We start from the raw sequence: 21533 nt of genomic DNA, 5'->3' as shown, positions 1-21533 counted from the left end.
CAAGTGAATACTGTTGCTAATTGTGGCTGTAGATTCAATGCTAACACCAGATGTTTTTTTCAGGGGAAACAGAAATGGTTTATGAAGCAAAACACAGAAGAATCAGCTATTGGAAGGAAGCTTTCAGATCATAAGTTAAATAATACACCAGATGCTGACTGGCTTCAGCTCAAGCCTCTTGCCGGTAGACAATAGTTCTGACTAAAGAGAAACCTTTAAAAATTGAAACATTGCTTCTAAACTGTGCCTGAGTTGTTTGAAATTTCTTGTCTTTGTTGCTTCTCTAATACTAGTTTCTTTTATTTCCTTACATATATCTTAACTGATTTTGTTAGTGTTTTTGTTATTTTCAGTGTTACTTATACTGGAATGTGGGACCAATTAATTATATTACAGGGCAAGGAACACGTTGCACTTTTTACTTTACAGAAGAAAAAAATGAAATAAACAGAACGGCTTTGGATTAGTGTTTTATTTCTTGGTAATGCAAAAATCTCCATGCCCTCCATATGTGATTGTTTTCATGTGAGAAAAGGAGAATTGGTCTTTGTACTTAAAGGAGAGTGGTCCCTGTACTTAAAATCTCTGCTCATCCATTCATCTACTGTGTTTCATGATAGATGTAATGAGGTAGCTTACAATTTTCAGGGAAATAATATTTAAACATAAGTTTTCCCCTTTGTGAACTTGTGTTTCCCCTGAGTGTACTAAGGATTTTCTGTAGAAAAGGGAGAGCCTAGATGCTAACTGTAGACTCTGCCCCAAAATACAATTTGGAAAGCATTAGAATCTTTGTCACATAATAAATAGCTTTTGTAAACTAGGTGAGAGGACAACCTTAACTAAAAAAAGAAAAAAGTATCAGTGTTATCACTTGTATGGGTTTTTGAGCTTCATTCTAGTAATGATCTAGAATTGATCTTGGTCAGATAGGTAGAGCACTAGAGGATGCAAGTGATTTAAATTTTGTCTTTGTTTTCTAAATGATAAGAGAAGGTTAGAGTGGGTAAACTTTGTTCTCTGAAAAATTATGGGCATATTTTGTTACCCTGTGAATGCTACAGTAACTTTCCACCCTTTTATTTTCATCAACTGTTGATGATGTGCGCCTTAAGTTTCACAATATCTTCATGCATGCCAATTTATGTCCTCACTTCACCTGCTATTTCAGTTCCCTTCCATTTACTTCATCTGGTTCATCTTTTGGACTCTCAAAACCCCAGTTTGTTTTGTGTTTGTGCACATGTGTATTTACTTATTTATTAGTTTGATTTGTTTTTTTATATTATTTAGGAATTTTAAAGACATTCACTTAGTAAATGTTCATTACACTGCTATTTTGCCTGGGTTTAAATTAAGCAAATATGCATTCATTTACTTGCTGATAAAGCATATCCTTTGCCATTATAAATATAGGAACTGATGACTCGGTTGTTTCTGAAGATCGACTTAATGAAACTGAACTGACAGATTTAGAAGGCCAACAAGAATCCCCTCCTAAAAATTATCTTTGTATAGAAGAGGAGAAAATCATGGCCCATTCTCAAAGTGATGGATTACATGCCATTCATGAGCATGATCTCCATGCTGCTGCACATAACCACCATGACGAGAGTAAAACTGTGCTGAGGAAGCATAATCATCAGTGGCACCACAAACATTCTCATCATTCACACGGTCCCTGTCATTCCGGATCAGATCTGAAAGAAACAGGAATAGCTAATATCGCTTGGATGGTGATCATGGGGGATGGCATCCACAACTTCAGTGATGGGTTAGCAATTGGTAAGTAGGCTTGAAACTTGGGTTATAATTTGTTATTCTTTAAGACCATTTTCCTTCTTCCACTGTTTTAGTACTGTCTTGGAGCTTAACAAATATATTATTATATATTATTCCGTCATTTGGCTTTTCCAAAGGCTATGTTAGTGTTTTTGATAAGTTTACTTGGGGGCATAAAGGTATAATTTCAGTGGGTTTTTCTTTGAACATATAAACAAATTCCACAGTGTACTTCTTTGATACCTTGATTTCTTACTGAAGGCATAGTTACCATATTGAAGAAGCTACCTTAACATATTTTCAATACATTTATATGTCTCTGATTGAGAACAAATGAATTTCAATCTTGGGTTTAAAAATTCTTTTACATTTGAAAAAGTGAAGAAAAATTTTACAATAGTAAAAATCCATTATATCATATTCAAACATCATATTAGAATCTTGATAATATGTACTGATGTTACCAGTTTAGGAGAACATTAAATGTGATCAATACGTAATTTTCTTTGAGATCCAGACTCTATTAAATAATCATTCAGAAGTAGGCCTTGGTTTCTTTCAAAAGAGACCATATTTTTGAAGCCACAGTGGCTGTCAGTGTTAAAGAGTAAAGAATTTTACTAGTAGAATCAGATGCATTTGTACCTCTGATTTCAGTATTCAGGACCATCAGACAAATAATAATTTATGCCATTTATGCTCTAGACCTAGAAAAGTTTGGATAAGGATACTAGGCATTTAAATATCTATAAATATTAGTATGCGAGAGCAAGTGCAATTATAGACTTATATGACTTAAGATTGAGGGTTTCACACTACCAGTCAGGGATTGAAACACTAAAAACTGTTACTACTCTGAAGCTATTAGTAAATTAGAAGGTTACACAAATAGAGAATTTAATTCAATAGGGAATGTTTCTTTCATTGAGTAGCTCTTTCTCTGGTTGTCACATACCTATTGCACTTCCACTCACTGTATATTCAAAAGCTATAGTATGTGAGATTACTGAGTCACTCATACATTATGAAATTAATTTAGATAGGCAAAAGAGAATGCAGCTGTCATTATGAATGAAAATAGAAAAACAGGGCTTCCCTTGTGGCGCAGTGGTTGAGAGTCCGCCTGCCGATGCAGGGGACACGGGTTCGTGCCCCGGTCTGGGAAGATCCCACATGCCGCAGAGCGGCTGGGCCCGTGAGCCATGGCCGCTGAGCCTGCGCATCCGGAGCCTGTGCTCCGCAACGGGAGAGGCCACAACAGTGAGAGGCCCGCGTACGGCAAAAAAAAAAAGAAAAACAAAAGATCAGTAAATATCACTTGAATTTTTTCCTCCCCTCCACCCTCCCACCTCAGGAGCAGCTTTCAGTGCTGGACTGACGGGCGGAATCAGTACTTCTATAGCTGTCTTCTGTCATGAGCTGCCACATGAATTAGGTAACATGACCTTAAAATTTTTACCAGATTTCATGAAATGCAAGACTTAATCTAAATGCATCTAAATTTTAGAGATGTTAAAGCATAAAAAATGGCTGATGGCAAGTATACAGTATCATCATTCTCTTGTTTATTGTATAATTTTTGTTAATGTGCTTCTAAAAAATGTGTATTGTTTTATATGTATTTTTATTTTATGTAAACAATATTATGTTATAGCCCACTCTGTTTCTTATCTTATTTACTAATCATTACGTTTTTAAACTCCAAGCAGGTTACCATGAGTTAATCTAATACGTTGTTTCTGCTCAGTACTCAGAGGTGTACATTTACCACATTTTTACGTATTTAGCACCTAGTATTGGACACACCACCTGTTCTTTAATTTCCTGCCACCACAGATAATGGTGCATTGAACATTGGTAGACTTGGTGCTTAGAGACCCTTGTGAGAACATCTTTTGGGGTATATACCTGGGAACAGAATTGATGGGTCCTAAGATATGCATGCCTAAGAGTACCATGTCACTATCCAGAGTAACTGAACTAGTGTCCTCTCCACCAGCAATAACTGAGAGTTCCTATGTTTCCACATCCCTGGTAACGCTTGGCATTAACTTTCTAATTTTTGCCAATTTATAAGGTGTACAATGATATTTCTCTGTTGTTTTAGTGGGCATTTATTGATCTAGCAATGGTTTTTTAGTTTCTCTTCTTGTGTTTTGGTTTCCTTCTTCTATAAATTGAAAAATGGAAGAAAAAAATGTGTACATTCACACAGAAAATATCTGAGGGATGTGAAGATGATGTTAATTTGAAAGAAAAAAAATACATCTTTTCAGTATCCAAGGAATTTCTTCATGTGCCCTTTCTAATTTAAGATTTTTCTTGAATTTATCAGGCTCTGAGACATCTATCATATCATTTGACTGTCTTGATTGGCAGTACACTTATTTGCTCCCTTTGAATAGAATTAATTCATATAATTTTCTTAGAAAGTTACCAACTGCTCACATAAAGCAAAAAAATCTCTTAATGCTTATTTGGTGCTGATTCTTTAGGGCTTGATTCCTTATAGTTTTGTTTACCTTGTCAACCTTGGACATGCAGTCATATATCTTGCTTATGCCACATAATCCTTTACCCAGACCCTTCATTGTCTTTTGCTTGGGCAGTTTACATAGTGAACGTTTATATCTCTGGTTTCATTCTCTTCCAGCGTGTCTTTTATACCTATTGCCAGATATATCTTCTTGCCATGTGACTGTGTTATTATGTGACTTGCTTATTTAATCAAAATCTTTCAGTCCCCTTCCCTTATATATAAAGCAAAAGCTGAGATTCATTAGTTCTACTCTCAATGACCTTCACATCTGCTTCTACCTACCTTTCCCGCCTCACTCACTGTACTTGCCGTTTTCCACTTCACCCAAACACAGTTCACCAGACATGCACTCTGGGTGCCTGAACATGTTTCTCTGCTTATTCCCTCCTCCTAATTGGCTTGTCCTACTAGCTCTATCTAGTATAGCATGTTAAGAGTCTTTTTTCCTGTAACTTCAGTACAGTCCTCCGGTACCCCATGCCTCGGGATTACTATTTCCTCTAAACTTTATCACTTACTTTCTCTAGGTCCTTCTTTTGGTGCTTAATGTATTTCCACTTTAGATGGAAATATACTAAGCCCCAAATAGATGTCCTGTTTCCTACAATGTAGGTTCTTTTATGCAGATACTGTATCTCACACCCTTCTCTAACTACTTTCCTATGTTAGTAAGAGAATGATATGCCAAATACTTCCTTGCACTTCCATAGCAACACAAATCAAGACTTGTCAGTTTTTATATATGAGAAACATTGCCTAATAGTTTTAACCTTTCTTTTTTTTTTTTTTTTTTTTTGTCACACACACATCCACAGTATGCTAGGGAAACCTTCAACTTCCTTCCTACCCACCCACTACCCCCTAAAAGTAGTATGTCAGGCCACTTCATGATTAAGTGTGGTTCACCCACTACCCCCTAAAAGTAGTATGTCAGGCCACTTCATGATTAAGTGTGGTTATACTGAATTGCCCTTACCCCCCATGATCCACTTCAGCACAGAACTGGTAGCAGAGAGTTTGGAAATGAGGCATGGTTGCCTTCCTGGCACTTACTCCTTTTTTTTTCCTATTGTTTCTTATTGAGGGAGTGACACACAACAATAGCCACATGTAAAACAAATGCAATACGTATCTTATTGGCTAGGTAAGCGCTTGCTTGATACCCAGTGCAGAGCTCTGGTAAAAGCTTGAGCCAGGACACCTCAGTGAAATATTGAGACCCAAAATCTTTATTTGTTTTACCCCACAAACCAGAGATTAAGGTGTTACTGTTGCTGTGAAAGGAAATACCAATCCAGAGTATACATCTGCTTTGCCAGAAGGAGAGGAGTGAGACATTATGAGAATGTACATTTCCCCCAATGCCTTGTGCTAAATTGACATAAACTGCCCCATATTCTAGTTGCCTGGGCTCCTAGGGAAGAAAGATCATAAAGAAATAACTCAGCTTCCTCCTCTGGAGGTGACAGAAAAGGCTTCGGCTTTTTTATCCATCAACAAGGTGGAAGTGGTCTAAAGGAAGTTTTAAAAAATGCTCACGTGGGCTTCCCTGGTGGCGCAGTGGTTGAGAGTCTGCCTGCCGATGCAGGGGACCACAGGTTCGTGCCCCGGTCCGGGAGGATTCCCACATGCCGCAGAGCGGCTGGTCCCGTGGGCCATGGCCGCTGAGCCTGTGCTCCGCAACGGGAGAGGCCACAGCAGCGAGAGGCCCGCGCACCGCAAAAAAAAAAAAAAAAAAAGCTCATGGAGCCTAATTTTTGCCTTTAAGGCATAGTAATGGAAGTACTTTGGTAAAATAGGGCCAGATATATGCCTCTGCTCTGATTAGATTATCTACTCTTACTCGCTTGGGGAGGAATAGAATATAGAGACAGACATAGAAGCTTCTTAGTCAGAATTCCCAGGCAAGGGAAAAATCAGTCCCTTGGAGGCTGAGATAGATGCATGGCAGGTGGATAGCGACAAGTCCTCTTCCCACTTAATAGGTTAAGATGTTGGCAAAGCAACATAATACGTCATATTCCAGGATAATTTATTTAATATAAAACCTGTTTTGCCCTAGCTAAATTTTTTATTATGAATTCCTAAAACTAATCTGAGATTTCTATACTAAAGTCATACCCTAAGGGGGAAAACATGTGCAGTTGACCCTTGAACAACATGGGTTTGAACTGTACAGGTCAACTTATATGCAGATTTTTTCTATAGTAAATACTACAGTACTACACGATCTGCGGTTGGTCTTCACATGTGGAATTGAGGATATGGAGGGCTGACTGTAAGTTATATGCAGCTTTTCGACTGGGGCCCTGCGTTGTTCAGGGGTCACTTATGTTGAAATTACATTGTAGTACCTTGGAGATCCTGATCCGCAGTCCAGTCAGTAATTCCAAGATTTGATGTTCCTCTTCTGAACAGATTGCTGTTTCCCTAATGGTGTTCCAGGTAGGGTTTTTTTGTGTGTGTTTAGGAATGTGATATGAAAAACCATGTGTACTTTTAAACCTTAAAACAGTATAGGGAGGTTCACTCTGAGGTGTGCAGAAATTGAAACCATCTGAAGAAATAGAGAACCCATATCTCTCATTTCATGTTTGCTGCGGGGTGTGGTAATGGATGAAATTACCTGATTTATTACTACTCTTTCTTCTATTTTTGCCAAACTTGTATAGCTGAATTTAAGTAAGTTGCAATATTATTTTGTTGCATTCTCTCCGCTTTTTTCCACCCTTTCAGTAAGGAGCTGTATTTGAAACATTTGAAAAATAATTTGTAAGAAAACCTGTATAAGAATGTATAAAGGGGACGTGAGGTTGAGGATAATCCAGAAGGGCAGATGATCCAAACTCTCTTCTTGACATTGAGTAATGTTTCAACTTCAAGGAAATAACATTTTGATAAATAAATGTAGCTACGTTATTAAGACTTCGCTTAGAGAGGCTATCTGTAATGCTGTCCATTTTTTCCTTTCCTCTCATGTGTACTGAGTTAAATAGAAATTAAAAATAAGATACTCATAATGTGCTGAATTGTCCAGGAAAAATTGAACATTCACTGTTTAGATTTATACATATGTATACATGCATTATTTAAGACAAAAAGAACCTTAAAATACTTAAAAAAATCTCAAGAGTTGATATTAACAGATACTGACATAATTATAACATTGGATCACATTAACAGCTTTGGCAAACACACCTCATTCTTTGTGCCAATGATATCCTTTGTCAGCAGAAAGGAAAGAATATTGACTTATCAAAAGATGAATAGATTTGCTTATTCAGTGTAAATTCCGACGTGGATATTCCTTTTGATTTATTTTTCAAATGTTTATACAGGTTCTTACTGAGAAGGGAAGGGTAGAAAAATATGCAGATAACTTTGAGGAATTATAACCTGAGATAGGACTAGGACAAAGATAGATTTTTAAATGAAATAATTCATCTTGATACAAGAACATCATATAAAATTCATGTATATGCTAGCAATGAACAATTAGAAATTGAAATTTTTAAAAAGTACTGTTTTTGGGCTTCCCTGGTGGCGCAGTGGTTGAGAGTCCGCCTGCCGATGCAGGGGACACGGGTTCGTGCCCCAGTCCGGGAAGATCCCACATGCCGTGGAGCGGCTAGGCCCGTGAGCCATGGCCGCTGAGCCTGCGCGTCCGGAGCCTGCGCATCCGGAGCCTGTGCTCCGCAACGGGAGAGGCCACAACAGTGAGAGGCCCGCGCACCGCAAAAAAAAAAAAAAAAAAAAAAAGTACTGTTTACAGTAACACCAAAAAACACAAACTACTTTGGTTAAATCTAACAAAATTACATAGAATCTGTATGCTGAAAACTACAATTTGCCAACAAAAGAAATCAAAGGAAACCTAAATGAAGATCTATTATAGGTTTATGGACCAGAAGACTCAGTATTTTTAATATACTAATTCTCTATATAGATTCATTACATTCCCAGTTAAAATCCCAGCAGGCTTTTTTGGAGATAAATGAGTTTTTTCCAAAAATTTTTATGGAAAGGGAAAGGAATGGCCAGAAGAATTTTGAAAATGTACACCAGAGTTGAATTTAAGACTTACTGTAAATCCACAATAATCAAAACAATTTATATTGGTTACAGAATAGGCACATAAATCAGTGGAACAGTATAGAATCCAAGAAAAATGCAGAGGAAATTCCATGTAGAAAGAATAGTTTGTTCAACAAATGTTGCTGCCATAATTGGATGTCTACTTGCAAAAAAATCCTCCCACCACAGACAAAAATTAACTCAAAATGGATCATTGATCTAAATGAAGAAAATTTAAATATAAAAGACTTTTAGAAGAAAACATAGGAGAAAATCTTTGTGTTTTTTGGATTAGGCAGGTTGTTCTTAGATACAATACCAAAAGCATGCTCCACTAAGGAAAAAAGTAAGAAAGTGGACTTCATAAAAAGTAAAAACTCTACACAAAAGACACTTAAACGAATGAAGAGACAAGCCACAGTCTGGGAATAAGTACTTGGAAAATATTTATCTGACAAAAAACTTAGGATTTTTAAAGAATAGGAAAACCAACAATTCAACAACAACAAAAAATGGGTAAAAGACTTGAACAGGCATTTCACTAAAGAAGTTATACCGATAACAGATAAACACATGAGAATTCAGGTACTGGATTTGTCATTGTGGGCTGAAAAGGGTGGGGAGCAACCAGAACTCTCATAAATTGCTGCCAGAAATCCCATTCCTACGTATCTACATGCAAGAGATGAAGACTTTTGTTGACACAAAAATCTATTTATGAATGTATATAGTGGCTTTATTCATAATTGCCCCAAATTGGAAACAACCTAAACGTCTTTAAGCTGCTGAATGGGTAAATAAGCTATTGTTCATCTTTGGGATATCACTTAGCAGTAAAAAGCAGTGGTTTTCTGATATAAATTGTAACATGGATGAATCTTACACACATCATGCTAAGTGAAAAAAGTGTAGACTCAAAGGACTACATACTGTATGATTCAATTTATATGATGTTCTGGGAAAGGCAAAACTGTAGGGACACAAAGCAGATCAATGATTGCCTAGGATTGAGGGGCCTGAGGAAATTTGCGGGGGCAGGGGCAGGTCATGATGAAATAGTTCTATAGTTTGATGACGGTTATGGTTACATGGTATGTACTTTTGTCAAACCTCATAGGACACAAGGTCAAAAAAGGGGGGAATTGTGTATGTAAGTTACACCTTAATTTTTTAAAGTATTAACTAAATAATTCATCTTGAATCTTGACTAGTTAATTCATGCTGTTTGGTTGTTATTCAGGGATGAAAGCAATCATCTTCCTACGCAGTAATGTCAGGGAAGGCATCAAAATTGATAGAGTTTTACCTGTGATATTTGGTTCATTGAGTATTCAGTAATGCTCCTTTTAAAATCCTATTTTGAAATTACAAAAGGAAACACTGTATTTTATAACCTAAAAGACACTTCTGTAGTCTCATTTTGTATTACCTAACTGCCTGCTTAATGAAGTTGTCCCTTTAATACAACTGATGGGTGAATTATTAAAAATATGGTGAGGAAATTTGCAGAGGAAGAAGTTAGAGAACTGTTTCCTTAGAGGAGGCCGATGAAGAAAGGCCAGAGGAGCTTAAAACTCTAGGGGAGAGAAGAGGTAAAAGCTGACATTGAATCCAAGTCTCACCAGGAGAATTAAGTATTTAGGATCAGAGGGAAAAGATGTAGGAAGAATAGTATTAGATGGAAAACTGGAGAATGGCAGTTTAGAAGCCATTGGTAGATAATCTCCTTAGGTGTATTATCTTAACTTTCCCAAATAATGTTGCAGGATGTAGTTTGTAGCAATTCATTGAAACATGGAAAATAATGCCTTGCACTGATTTCTTTGTTGTTAACTTCTGCTTCTCTGTTGTAAATGAGAACCTTGTAATGATAACTTAAAAAAAACCCAACCCAGATCATGTACTTCTAGTCATGTAAGATCCCTTCTTAAGGGAAAGAAACAAGCCCCTGCCCCCCACATCAGTATTGCATATACTGAATGTTCAGTAATTGATTGGACATTGGCATATTTAGTAACAAAAGTTAAAAAAAAATTGTTATAATTAGTAAAACTATTGCTTTTGACCCTTTAGCTTAAAGACTATTAGTTCTAGCAGCATTTTGCCCTTCTAGTAATGTCTCTCTAAACAATATTTAATCCTTTCTTTACCTAGTGTTCCAGCTTTAGATGAGTAAGAAAAGTCTCTTTATTCTTTTTTTACATTTTTACGATTTTCATAATTAAGATTTAATTTTTCTTTTGGAATAAATAAAACATAAACAGCATACAGAGTCTGTTACCTGTTCTTTCTTAGCCCATTTCCCTTTGAAAAAAGGGCAGAGATCAGAGCAGAGAGCTCTATTTGCTGCTCACAAAAAGAGCAGTGGTGAAGTTCTTTTTTTTCTCATGTTTTTCTTGTGTTTTTTAAAGTTTTCATTTCACGTTATCCAGTAAAATTGACCTTGCTTGTTGATGTACAGTTCTTTGAATTTTAACACGTATATAGATTTGTGTCAGTGCTGCCACCATCAAGGGTAACAGTTCCATCACCTCAACAAACCCCCTCATGCGATCCCCTTATAGTCACATCCCTTTTCTGTCCTTGCCCCTTGGTGACCACTGAGTGTTCTCCATCACTATAGGTTTATCTTTTTCAGAATATCATATAAATGGAATCATGTATAACCTTTCAGACTGTCTTTCAGCATCATGCCTTTGAGATTCACCCAAGTTTTTGCATGTATTAAGGTTTAAGTAAAAAGTGAAATTTCATTATAAAGCTCTATCTTTTTTATGGTCATTCTTAATTTTGTTTTTATTGGAGTTTTCCTGAATTTGTGTGTAAAATCCTGTGGTTTTAAAACTCACATTATGTCTTAACTGCAGGTGATTTTGCAGTTCTTCTTAAAGCAGGCATGACTGTAAAGCAAGCAATTGTATACAACCTCCTCTCTGCCATGATGGCTTACATAGGCATGCTCATAGGCACAGCTGTTGGTCAGTATGCCAATAACATCACACTCTGGATCTTTGCCATCACTGCAGGCATGTTCCTCTACGTAGCCTTGGTGGATATGGTAAGACGGCTTATTTTATATTTTTGTTGTTACACTAAATCTGTAAATAGAATGCAACTTCCAAAAATGGAAGAAATCTGGATGTAGTTTGAAAGACTAATAAATATAACCCATTTTAAAGACATGTGATATCTTAAATAAAGAAAAGACATTTAGGGCTTCCCTGGTGGTGCAGTGCTTGAGAGTCCACCTGCCGATGCAGGGGACACGGGTTCGTGCCCCGGTCCGGGAAGATCCCACATGCCGCGGAGCGGCTGGGCCCGTGAGCCATGGCCGCTGAGCCTGCGCGTCTGGAGCCTGTGCTCCGCAATGGGAGAGGCCGCAACAGTGAGAGGCCTGCGTACCACACACACACACACAAAAAGATAAAATTACAGAATTATTATACTACTTTGAAGGTTTTGTAATATTGGGGTGTAAATGTTTTTTTGTTGTTAACAAAGTAATTCTTCGAGCTTGCTTTATCGCAAACAAGAAGGAAATACTATACCTCCTTAGGTAAGCCAGTCTTCTGCAGGAAATGATGTATATTCCAAGGGATTTATGTAATTTCCCTTATTTCTAACTTCAGTTTAAAGTTAATAAATCTAAACACTAACAATTAATTTTACTTTAATATCCTAAATACGTTAGGCAGTGCGTTTGCAGAACTAACAATTTGGTTACTTTCTGTTTTTAACTAGATATTGTATTCACTTTTCTTTCTGGTGGGATCTGTTAGATAGTCTCATATCAAATTATATAACCTAAATTTTTAATGACTATTTATTATAGAAAGTTTAGAAAATAAGAAAAAATAAAAATTATATTTTGTACCTAGAGGCAGCCATTTTCCCCCCCCTCCATAGGCCTCTAATACCTCATTTATTGTCCTCACGCTCAGCTGATGACCTTGCTTCCTATTTCATGTAGAACAGCGAAGCCACCAAGACCAGCTCCAACCAGCTCTCATCACCATTTCTACTCATTTCCCTGTATCGATGCCTGTTTAACGTCGTTCTTTTTACTATGAAGAAATGTTTATGTTCCTAGCTAGAGCCAGCTCCTTCAAACTTTTCCCTAGACCTTATCTATCCCCTCTCTCACTAACTCCCTTAAATTTCCCCCTCTTTTTCCTGCATCATTTGTTTTTCCCTCTCTGCTGGATCATTTCTGTCATCGTATAAACCTCGTTACTTTTCCCATCTTAAAACGGTAGGGGAAAAGGATCTTTTTAAAATCCAGTTTCAGTTTTAGCTACCACCCTATTTATTACTCTCCTTCCCTGTTATAGCAAATCACCCGTTCTTGTTTTTTAATTCTCTTCTCTCATGAGTCTAGCTCATCAGGTTTTCTCCCTGACTGCTCTGCCATGTTACTTTGTCACATCTACCATTGACCACGACATTATTGCTCAGTCCACTGGTCACTTACCCTGCCCGTCTTCATTTCCCTTGTCCTAACAGCAGCATTTGGCTGTTGACCATTCTCTTCTCTTTGGGATGCCTCCAGGTCCGTTGGCTTCTCTACCACCACCACTTCCTGGCTTCCCACCTTTCTAGCTTTCTTAGTCTTTTTTTTTTTTTTTTTAACATCTTTATTGGAGTATAATTGCTTTACAATTGTATGTTAGTTTCAGCTTCACAACAAAATGAATCAGTTATGTATATACATATATTCCCATATCTCTTCCCGCTTGCGCCTCCCTCCCTCCCACCCTCCCTATCCCACCCCTCCAGGCGGTCACAAAGCACCGAGCTGATCTCCCTGTGCTATGCGGCTGCTTCCCTCTAGCTAACTACCTTACTTTTGGTAGTGTATATATGTCCATGCCTCTTTATCGCTTTGTCACCGTTTACCCTTCCCCCTCCCCATAGCCTCAAGTCCATTCTCTAGTAAGTCTGTCTTTATTCCTGTTTCACCCCTAGGTTTTTCATGACATTTTTTTTTAATTGCATATATATGTGTTAGCATACGGTATTTGTCTCTCTCTTTCTGACTTACTTCACTCTGTATGACAGACTCTAGGTCTATCCACCTCATTGGATCTTCTTCTCTTCCCTTACCCCTGAATGTTGGTGAAAGGCCTCTAAGTAATCTTATCTAGTCTCATGGCTTTAAATATTTATTGGCTGATAATTCCTAAGTTCACATCTTTAGCCCAGGCCTTTTCCTTAACTCCAGATTAGCCTGCCTACCTGCTTACCTGAATATCTAAAAGGTGTTGCCTACTTAATATGTTCAGAAACTAGCTCTTGATATTTGCCAACCCTGCTCCTTGCACCAGCACCACCTATAGAATCCCACATCTATTAATAATAACTTTATTCTTCTGGTTGTGCAGATCAAAACCCTGAGTATCATTCTTTGGCTCCCCTCTTTCTGTCCTTCCCACATCTGCTGAGGGCTCCCATCTCCTCATCACCTCCACTGCACTCTCACTTCAGCCACCATCATCTTTCTCTTTCTAACTGTTCTCCCTGCTTCTGCCCTTGCCCTGTCCACCACACTCTGTATCTACAACGCACCTTGGGAGATTTGTGTGTGTGTGATCCTTGTAAGATTAGATCATGTCACTTGTGAGCTTCAGATCCCTCCATGGTTTTCCATCTCATTCAGAGTAGAAGCACAAAGTTCTTCTTTTGACCTTCAGGGTTTTTAATCCTCCTGAGCATTTCTTCTCCCTTTCCATCCCTAACTTTCCTAACCTTACCTCACCTCCTCTCCCGCTCCTCTACGAGGCACACTGTGCCTCAGGCCCTGGTTCCTGCTGGTCACTCCTGTGGGATATCTTGCAGACATTCTCCTGGCTAGCTCCCTCACTTCTTGAGGCATCCTATCTAAAATTTCAGTCTCTGCACCAACATTTCACATCCTCTATTCCTACTTTACTTTTTGTTCCTTTGCACTTGTATCTCAATCTACTAATAACACATTAAACATTTATTGAGCTCATTGTGTGTCCCACTATGATATCAGTTCTGGGAAGGCAGGCGTTTTTGTCATATTTCATTTACTGCTGGAGATGCAGTTCATAATTAGTTGAATAAAGAATGAATGAGCTAATTCTTACATTAGAGAGCTAAAAGTTTAAAAAGAACCAGAGAGTCATTACAGTAAGGATTTATATTCTAATGAAGAAGAAAAGCAGCCATTAATTATAATTCTTTGGGTACGTGTTATGATAGAGTGGTGCAACATGTTTGTGGAACTACAGAGGGAGGCTGGCTAAAAAATTGGGTAATAAAATTAGGGAAGTTTTTCTGGAATAGGAAATTTGAGCCAAGTCTTAAAGAAGGTAAAAGAGTTTATCGGAAGCAAGAGGAAAGGGCATATAAGAAAACAGAATAATAAACAGCATCATTCTTTGACCAGTGAGTCTACTCCTGGGACTGTATTCTGAGGAAATAAAGTAAAATGATTACTGCTAATAAAACAAGCAAGCAAATAAAAATAAAACCATATGAAAATGTTCTTTGCAGAGTAGTTATAATGTCACAATTGGAAACACCTAAATATTCTAGAACACAGGGACAAACTATCCACATGTATTTTAGGGTTCATTTAGGAAATAGATAATATATCTACAGTGTCATTAATTAGGTAGTTGGTGATCGGATCATGAGTCACACAACATGCCATGTTAAAAAGATTAGAGCTTATCTTGTAAATTTTGGGGGACCATTAAAAGGTTTAAGCAACAATGACATCTCATTTTTAGTTTACAAAGACCACTTTGGCTATAAGGGGGAAGTTTTTATTGATGTAGAGTCATTCAGTAAGATAGCAACAGTACCAGAAGTTTTAGTACCTTTAGGATACCCAGTTGGAAGCATCTGGTTTTTAGGGGGCTTTGGATAGCACCTGTTTATCAACCAATCTGGAGCATTGTTGCATGTTAACTGTGGTCCTAGAGGTAGGTACTGGCTGGCCTTAGCTGTGGTTATGACAGACAACATTGGTGTTGGCATTCAGGATAGAATTGAAGCACTGTGGTGCCTCTTCTTGTTGGTATGTGCACATATCTAGAGGGGATATTGCTGTGAAACATACAATGTTTATGCTTAAATGTTAAGGAAAGTTAGAACTGAAAGTTTTTGTAACTATAAAAACTTGGGGAAAAACGTAATAAAATAGTCTTCTTACTAAAACCATAGGTAGGAACTGGCCAGTTTTAGTCTTAATCCAGGGGTTGGCAAGGGACAGATAGTAAATATTTAAGCTTGTGGACCATATAGTCTCTGTCACAATTATTCAGCTTTGACATTTGTAATGGTCTCTGTCACAACTACTTAATTCTGCTGGATAAGAACAGTAACCTCCATTAGCGTACACTACTGCCGTAGACTTCTAAACAGAATAGATGACCAGCATGAAGTACTTCTTAAATAGGACCCTCAGGTGATTGTTAAATATACTGTAGCACTGTCAGAGCATGGAAGTTGGATTAATTGTACTCATTATTTAATAATGATTAAGGACGTTTCTTCCTAGGCAGGCGTTATGTACTTAACGCTACATTTCTCCTCCCTAAACCCCAAAGCACCAAGATATTGTTTGGAGTAAAGCTTAGTGTCCAATAGAGAGTAGCATATCAATGTCATCTTTCTGTAGATATTCACTGCAAACTTGAAAAAAAAACAGAAAAGTGAACATGAAAATTGGAAATAGTTCTTTTGCAATTTTGATTAGGTTTGGGTGGGAAGAATTTATGCTTATAATCACATACATTCCATCTTCAGCGAATCTCATTTCTGTAGACACGTTAAAGATTTAAGTTTTATACTTTGAACTATGGATTTATTTTAAAATTTTTTTTAAATTTATATTTTGTCTGTGTTGGGTCTTCATTGCTGTGCGCGGGCTTTCTCTGGTTGTGGCAAGTGGGGGCTACTCTTCGTTGCAGTGCGTGGGCTTCTCATTGCAGTGGCTTCTCTTGTTGCAGAGCATGGGCTTTAGGCGCATGGGCTTCAGTAGTTGCAGTATGTGGGCTTCAGTAGTGGCTCGCGGGCTCTAGAGTGCAGGCTCAGTAGTTGTAGCGCACAGGCTTAGTTGTTCCACGGCATGTGGGATCTTCCCGGACCAGGGATCGAACCCATGTTCCCTGCATTGGTAGGCGGATTCTTAACCACTGCGCCACCATGGAAGTCCCTGAACTATGTCTTTTTTTTTTTTTAAGAAATTTTATTTAGTTATTTTCGGCTGGATTGGGTCTTCGTTGCTTGCAGGTCTTCTCTAGTTGCGGCGAGCGGGGGCTATTCTTCGTTGCAGTGCGCGGACTTCTCATTGTGGTAGCTTCTCTTTGTTGAGGAGCACAGGCCCTAGGCGTGCGGGCTTCACTTGTTGTGGCATGCAGGCTTAGTTGTAGCTAGCGGGCTCTAGAGCACAGGCTCAGTAGTTGTGGCACACGGGCTTAGTTGCTCCGCAGCATGTGGGATCTTCCCGGACGAGGGCTCAAACCCGTGTCCCCTGCATTGGCAGGCAGATTCTTAACCACTGCACCACCAGGGAAGTCCCTGGATTATTTTTAAATGTAATATATGCTTGTGCTTTAGAAGTTGAGTTGTACTTTTCAATGCACTGTGCCTTTAAAGATATTGGAAACTTTAAAATTTAAAAAATTTTATCACTTACGAGAATAGAGTACACTGTGATGGCAGTGTGCTTAACTTGGTAGTTCTGCTGTGTAGCCTTGATATACTATTTTCTGTGTCTGTTGTCGGAAGGAAAATAATGGCTTTTAAGGGCATAGAGATACCAATTTTGGAATTGTCTGTTAATGTGTACCCTTGATGAAATGTGCAGTTGGAAATGAGAATTTTAGATGGAAAAGGGTGAAGAAATGATACAATTTTGAATGAACTATCCCCCAAAGGAATCTTACTTTCTCAGTGAACTTAAGACAGATCAGTAAATGTGGGAATTGTGGTGTTTTCTGAGAGTCTTATTTGCAACAGTAACTTGTCTTATACTTTAGCATAAATGTCAGTGGACAGTAACTTTAAAAAAGTGACTAGTACATATATTATGTGCATTTGTTGGGGGATGAGGAGGGTACAGATACAGTGTTTACTTAGTACACAGCTAGAGCATAAAATTTCTTAGTGTTTGACTAAAATATGTGTTATGGTTAACATTGTTTCAATAAAATAGTTATTAGTAGTTGTGCTTTAGTCACTAGTTTTCTTAAGTAGGAAAATGTAAAAAAAAAAAAAAATGAGCAAAATATTATACAAAATTGCTTTAAAATATTTTTTAGCTTCCAGAAATGTTGCATGGTGATGGTGACAATGAAGAACATGGCTTCTGTCCAGTGGGGCAATTCATTCTTCAGAATTTAGGATTGCTGTTTGGATTTGCCATCATGCTGGTAATTGCCCTCTATGAAGACAAAATTGTGTTTGACCTCCAGTTTTGACCATTCCCAGCAATCACTGCTGATTACAAGAATGTTACCATGCAGCTTTGCATCTGTTCCTTGTACTGTAAGCACATTGCTCAAAGAAAAGTCAGTGGCTTGCACTACTTACAAGTTCACAGATTTGAGCCTGACCACAAAGACCGGTGCTCAGTACTGTTTTCCCTGCATGAAGGGGTCTTTTAGAAATATAAAGCTTGTTATAAAGAAAGGAGAAAACGGGACTCTGTGAACCGATGTTGATATAGGTTTGATTAAGACTTTTTAAAAAAATAATCATATAAAACACTAAAGTAGTCTCTTTATTAGTAGAAACTTCTGTGGCTATGCAGAAATAGAAATTGAACCAAAAAAAAAAATCCCTTAAACTTTAAAAATATTTTAAATGGACTTTGGGAAGACTTTTCTTTGTGCTAAAAATGAATTGTATTGTCCTTTAATTCAGCTCCATGTATACATGTGGTAATAGGGATCAACTTGACACAGCTTTGAATCTGCAGAAAGTAGACTATAGCACCTAGAAGAAAGCTCAGGCTGCATTAGAATATGGATTTAGCATTGGGAAAAGCCCTTATTCTTGAATCTAGAGTTACTATTTTTGTATATATTTGCATAGGATTTAAACTTGCAGCCTAAACTACTGAAATTTGTGATTGTACATTTGTGTGAGCTTCAGTTTAATGAAAGATTCATAACGGTTCTTTTATTAATATTATACTTGGTGTTTGGGTTTGTTTGTTTTTTTTAAACTTTTGTTTTTGTCTTGGGTTTTTTGGTGGGGGTAAGGGGTTGGAGCATGTGGTAAAATGTTTTTTCCTTAAAATTGTAACCCTTTAGAAAATGTCAGTGAAATGAAGAACCCAAACATGGTCTAAATATTCAGATTTCCTTTAGTTATTTGGGACATTTAAGTTTTAAATGCACGTAGTGCTCTACCAGTTTGGCATTGGAACCTAGAGCACATGCTCTGGCTGGAGGTAACGTTGTAAGGCGGCAAGTTTACCGTGTCCATAATCTGTACGTGGAGTGTCAAAACAGATATGAGGATGATCTCCATTGATGCCATGGCTCTCATGGCACCAGGTAACTTGGAACATGCATTTAAGTTCAGTAACTCAGCTGAAATCACATGATCATTTTGTGCCAAGATATGCTGTTGGTGCCTGATAGGAATTAGTCTCTTTTTTTTAGGTACCCTGTTCTCCTGCCATAAATTGTGAATGATTTGTGAGAAATGCAAGCCATGTTTATCCTGAATTTTGACCTAATAATTTGTAGTATTAATCATATGCATGTAGCTCTCTGTGTGCCACATGGTCTTCATTTATGCCAGGTAAACTGTATTTGAACTACGTGCAGGCAGCTTTGTTTTAATCTGCTTGGCTACCTGTGTGGCTGCTTTAAAAATCTTATTGTTCAGATATTTAAGAGCCAAACTCGTTCCATTCCATTTGAAATGTATTCATTTAGTCCTCCTCCTTTCCCCAGTTCCTTTCCTCTTACTCCGTGAACTTTAAAACAAAAAACAAAACTGAAAGCAGCACATGCATTCAGGTATTAAGAGTGTTGCCAGTATTTCTTCTTTATGCGGTAAAGCAAGGGAGCTTATTAGATGTTATTTCCTTAATTTATGCCTGAATTTGAAAAATTATTTCTGGCTTTCTCCATGGCCTCCTGTGACAAGTAGGAGTTTTATACGTAGATCACTTTCAGCACTGGGCACTGAATTAGGACAGTCCTCATCTCATTGCTTGGCCCCTCAAGCAACCTAGCTCAAAGGTGCTGATATTTTATTTAGTACTGCCAACTTGAAGTAATTCAAATATCTTGCTTTCTGAACCAAGATATATTTATAGTTCATTTTGGGGTTTTTAATGCCCAAGGAGGATTCTGCATTCCAGCATTAAGTCTGCTTATTTTTAAAACTTTTATGAAAAGCAACAGCTGGAATATACTCCCAGACTTAAAAAGAAATGCCTGATTTAAAGCAAATAGGTTATGCTGAAGTATATAAAAGTTTTATATCCTCTCAAAACTGCTATTATCTTTATTTGCTGGATTTCTTTAAACTTTTAAGAGGGCTGTAACAGTTGCTGCTAGTGTTTTGTTTAGGGTTCCACCAGTATTTAGTTTTCACATCATCCTAATGTATAGTTTCAAGTCTTACTAGACAATCTGAATTCCACTACATTTCTCTTTGGCTCCAACATTCCCTTTAGCTTGACCAGTCTAATTTAACATGTGTTTGTTGGAGGTCATTAATGTTACTTGTACAATGCTGTCACTGTGTGACATCCATATGAATTTTGGTGTATATCACATTGCATTCAATCAGTATATCACATTGCATTCAATCAGATTGAATTGAATCAGCATTCAATTCAATCATTCAATTATGCTTAGAAATACTATAGTAAGTAGATGCAGTGTGAATTTATTCCATTAACAACAGTAAGTCAGTGGCTTAAATGTGATTATGGTCCTGCAAGGTGATACTTGCTAAAATATCTAAACTTTTTTTTTATTGTAACTGAATCAATCATTTTTTAAAAATTTATAAAGCTGGAAATGATCAAATGCTGTTTTTTTTTCATTGTCAACAGTGGTGTGTCATTTTATGTATGTTCCTAATGCTTATGGAACGCTCCCAAAATAAAGTTATTCAAAAAGAGCAAATATACCAGTGTGTTTTGTTTAGTCTTTATGTTAGATTCCTTACACTGAAGTATGAATCATTTTAAATATAGGCTGCATTTGCACATAAATGAATTTATAATTAAGTATAACTAATCAAATTGATTTAAACCAAATAACTTCTTTAAAAAGTAAAATATAATTTCTACTCAACCATCTAACAAGAAATAGGAACAGGGAAATGATACCTTCTAATTATGAATTAAGTTGACATAACAATGCTACACCCCGTCCGATCCAGTGCTCCTTGGGTTGGTCAGAGGGAAGAGTCATGGCAATCACAAAATTTGTAGAATGGCCAGTGGTGGACAACGTTCCTCTCCGCTCACTTGTCTTATACAATGGGGCAGTATAACTTGGTTGTTCTGGTATATCTACCCTCTTACAAGGCTTTAGCCACATCTAGAAGAAAGTAGACAAAATTTAAGTCAAGGCTGTTGTTATATTTACATATAATTGAACCTAATATGGAATTGTTGGCATAACGTTTTAGTTATGTCTGCAGATTTCTATGGGCTAAATCGATTTTATCTTTGTCAGCAGTGCTGCCATGCTCAAAACATTCTTCTTTTAGAGCTCTCAGAGCTATCTTCAGGGCCAGTATATACAAAGCTAAATGAGAAAAGAGTCATTTCCACCTACTCTCTGAAAAAGCATACTATCCATTGTTTATTCATCATCTCCCTACCATACCTACCTGAGGATGACCTTTGGTGCTTACAATAATAAAATCAGGTATACTTTTTCAAAGGTTTATCTGCCACCACTGATACTCAAAATCATGTTGCTTTATTAAAGGCCAATCCCAGAATATTCTGAAAGGATTTTTATCAGTGATTGTAGAACGAGATCGCCTCCCCATGTTACGTGGCTATTTTAAAGGGCCTATTATGTATATTGTGCTGTTTAAAACATAGTTGCCTTTATAACTACACTACAACCACATTATTCTTAGAGGGTCATTAGCCAAGTTCCTAGAATGTTAAGCA

The 21533-nt window shown here is 37.4% G+C and overlaps 2 protein-coding genes across 3 annotated transcripts in view; one reads left to right on the top strand and one right to left on the bottom strand.

Moving 5' to 3' along the window:
* SLC39A10 (solute carrier family 39 member 10) overlaps positions 1-20179 on the top strand; it is a 105198-nt gene extending 85019 nt beyond the window's left edge. For both annotated transcript variants that reach the window (XM_060152408.1, XM_060152407.1), the window contains exons 6-10: positions 64-184; positions 1417-1785; positions 3137-3217; positions 11263-11453; positions 17692-20179. In XM_060152408.1, the coding sequence (XP_060008391.1) occupies positions 64-184; positions 1417-1785; positions 3137-3217; positions 11263-11453; positions 17692-17850 (921 nt within the window). In that variant the 3' untranslated portion in view covers positions 17851-20179. The remainder of the gene's footprint in view (positions 1-63; positions 185-1416; positions 1786-3136; positions 3218-11262; positions 11454-17691) is intronic.
* A 490-nt stretch (positions 20180-20669) lies between these two features.
* The window catches only part of DNAH7 (dynein axonemal heavy chain 7), a 227248-nt gene continuing 226384 nt past the window's right edge, over positions 20670-21533 (bottom strand). Inside the window, exon 64 of the mRNA XM_060151173.1 lies at positions 20670-20946. Coding sequence (XP_060007156.1) covers positions 20740-20946 — 207 coding nt within the window. The 3' untranslated portion in view covers positions 20670-20739. The remainder of the gene's footprint in view (positions 20947-21533) is intronic.

Source organism: Lagenorhynchus albirostris, chromosome 6, assembly GCF_949774975.1.
Source record: "Lagenorhynchus albirostris chromosome 6, mLagAlb1.1, whole genome shotgun sequence".
NCBI lineage: Eukaryota > Metazoa > Chordata > Mammalia > Artiodactyla > Delphinidae > Lagenorhynchus > Lagenorhynchus albirostris.
The sequence above is the reverse complement of the archived record's forward strand: the minus strand, read 5'-3'. Positions and strand labels throughout refer to the sequence as shown.